This window comes from Gavialis gangeticus, unplaced genomic scaffold (assembly GCF_001723915.1).
Source record: "Gavialis gangeticus isolate Ggan-Ray unplaced genomic scaffold, GavGan_comp1, whole genome shotgun sequence".
NCBI lineage: Eukaryota > Metazoa > Chordata > Crocodylia > Gavialidae > Gavialis > Gavialis gangeticus.
Window position 1 is genome coordinate 10,583,307 of NW_017729022.1, and position 3,157 is coordinate 10,586,463.

The 3,157-nt window shown below is 41.3% G+C and overlaps 1 protein-coding gene across 5 annotated transcripts in view; it reads left to right on the forward strand.

Annotated features, from left to right (window-relative positions):
• CNTN1 (contactin 1) overlaps positions 1 to 3,157 on the forward strand; it is a 615,999-nt gene that overhangs the window by 457,852 nt on the left and 154,990 nt on the right. For all 5 annotated transcript variants that reach the window (XM_019514585.1, XM_019514588.1, XM_019514584.1 and 2 more), the window contains one exon: positions 318 to 493. In XM_019514585.1, coding sequence (XP_019370130.1) covers positions 318 to 493 — 176 coding nt within the window. The remainder of the gene's footprint in view (positions 1 to 317; positions 494 to 3,157) is intronic.

A 3,157-nucleotide genomic window follows, 5' to 3' on the forward strand; every position in this document is an offset into this window, starting at 1 on the left:
ACATGCTGAATCATACAAGAGTCATCACCTATCTTCTGCATGTTAAACAGCTATTGAACAAAAGTGATTCAACATAGTAGGTTAGTCATCGTGGTCCAGAAACTAAAAATACCTGTTATCAGAGAACAAACAGGCAGGATGCTTTAGTCATACCATTATTTCCTTTGTTCTAATAGTTTTCTCCTTTGAAATGTAATCATGTAAACAACGTATAAACAAATTTCCTTCATGTATAATTAAACAGATATGGAGCTGAATTTGCATCTCTGTGCGCACTTGCTTACTGGAATTTTCCATGTTTTTTTTTAATTTCACAGAAGCTACAAAGATTACTTTAGCTCCAATTAATGTTGATGTCACAGTGGGAGAGAATGCCACTATGCAGTGTATTGCATCCCACGACCCCTCGTTAGACCTGACATTTATTTGGTCTCTAAATGGCTATGTAATAGATTTTGAGAGAGAACATGAACATTATGAAAGAAGTGTTATGGTAAGACCTTTACCTGATTACTAAACTCTGTTTTTCACTATCATAGCAAGGTGTTGTTTTCTGTTCAGTAATATTCCAGTATGTTGTGTCCAGGAAAATGCACCAGTAAAATGATTCACCTATTTAAAGAAGCCTAAAATTATAGACCATGACAAAGGCATATAAATGTTATTTATAATTTTTAGTCATGAGAGATATAGAAGTAAAATATTTTTTCTTAAAGTTCATCTTTTCCATGAACGATTTACTTTGGTATTTCATTAAAATACTTTTCATTAAAACTTTTGAATAATTTCCAGTTGCCAAGCTAGAGCTTGTCAAATTCTCCATTATAATTCAGACAAGGTTCTTTGGGTAAATCCAGTATCTTTTATTAAACCAACTCAAATAGTTGAAAAAATTCTTAGCAAGCTGCCAGGCACAAACACCCTTTGTCAGGCTGAGAAAGCCTGACAAAGGATATTTGTGCCCAAAAGCTTGCTAAGAAAATTGTTTCCAACTATTTGAGGTGTTCTAATAAAAGATACTGAATTTACCCAAAAAACCTTGTCTGCCTGTGTCCTTAGATGAACACAGCTACAACCTGCACCCCTCATTACAGTTCAACAGTTTGACAAAAGTAACTCTGATTTTGTGTTTCTGAATTACTCACAAACTTGTCCTGGTATGTTTGAATGTATTTGAATAGTTTTAGTGAATGGATTTAAACGTACTGTATTCAGATTCTTCACATTTGGTATTCTGATAGTGTGACTGATCATTTAGATTTCACAAGACTAGATTGCGCAATCCCCTTACTTCTATGGGTAAGTACTGATGCATACAGTTAGTACTGTTGTTTTCAGTGTGAGTACTTGTGTGACTATGTTTTCACCAGTGGGAATAAAAAATAAGCAGTCTAGTCTATAATAATGTTTCTGATACCTTACTGCAAGACAAGCATATAACATGAAAGAATAGTAAATAATGAATGATGAACTGTGCATATAGCAAGTGAATAGGTAGGAGGACACCAAATATAAGACAGATTGTTTTAAGATGGATAGATATGCATTACCTTACCTGCCTGTGTTTGTCCAACCCAACTTCTGGGTTCAAGGATTGTAAAAAAATCTGTAAATGTTGAGTAAGTTTTTAAGGGTAGTACAAAATGAATACAAAGTTACTTGTCTTGGCACTTAAGGAATATGTAGGATTAACACTTTTTTCCACCTAATTTTGGACATAAATCCTCTCCCATTCATTGTGCCCCAGGATGTCATTCTTTAATAAATGCTATATTTGCTGTAGCCGAGGCAGCTGCTTTGCATGAATTCCCCCCTTATAGAGCTGCAATTTTTTCAAACCTGAAGCAAGCATGCCTTCTTCCACAGTGGTCTGTCTTTATCAGTCTGCACAGAAAGGGGTGGATTGGACTGGTAACAGGAGGATTTCTTTCGACTAAGGTGGGTGACTGGTGCCACCTTAGTCGGGGGGGGCACATGTCCCGCCCCCAGCAACCAGTCAGTGACTAGGAGAGCATCCCCCTGTGGCTGATCACACTGACTGGGGGGGTCCCCCTGTAGCCAATCTTGCCAACTGGGTGGGGGGAATCCCCCGTTGCCAATCTGTGGCAAAACTTACCAACCGGTGAGCGGCTGCGCTGCTCCGTGGCTGTGGTGCTCCTTGAAGTGGCCGTGGTGCTCCCAGAAGTGGCCGCAGCCAACATCCAGTGCTTGCAGGGGGGACACAGGCACTTCCACCTGCCCCCCCCCCACCTGTTACCTGAGCAGGGAGAGTGGCCTGACAGGGGGTGCACCAGTGCTCTCATGGGGTGCATGTGCACCCCCTATCCATCACTACTGATCTCTGTACAGCATCAGGATTGGGCCCTTATCTTTGCACCTGAGCTTTGTATTTAAATAATTGTTTAGGATGGGGTTTCTTGTAATAAGGACTAATAGGGTATTTTAAAAAAAATGCATGGATTTTCAAAACTTTATGACTAGGTTGAAAATGCCCTCCATCAGTTTGACTTTTCACTTTTGCTGAGGACAGACATTCAAGAAGCTTGGGCCTAAATTGATTCAATTTTTGCAGGTTAGTCTAACCTGCCTAGATTGAATCTGTTTGCGATTGCACAGACATTTCCTCTGGACTGAAGAAATGCATGTGCATGCCTGCAATGGCTCAGGCTAGAAGCTGGCGGTGCTAGAGAAGCCCTCCTTTCCCTGAAGTGGGACCAGGCCCCATCAGGATGCTCTGATTAAGGAGAGATTATATCCCCACCCTGGCCTGCATAGCCCCAAGCTTTTACCCACTTGCTGCTCAAAGGGCTGGAGTATTACCAGCCCCCAGCCCCCGGCTAGCACTCTGAGGCAAAGGGGTGTGTGTGCAGTGCATGCATCTGTTGATGATACTGAGCTTTTCAATCTCCCTCTCCCTGTTTCTTCATACTGTCTGCAAACCTGACAGGTGAGGGAGCCAGCACGTAGCTGATAACACAGAGTTTATGAGCCTATCAACAAAACAAAAGCCTCTATCATTAGTTCAAGCTCTTGTTAAACAACTTTTTCCAGGGGAAGAATGGAGGGACATTGCCAGCTGAACTGTTGATTAGCTCTAAAAAGCTTAAAGCAGACACTGGTCAGACCAACCTGGTGGCCTTTTACGACCAGGTCACTA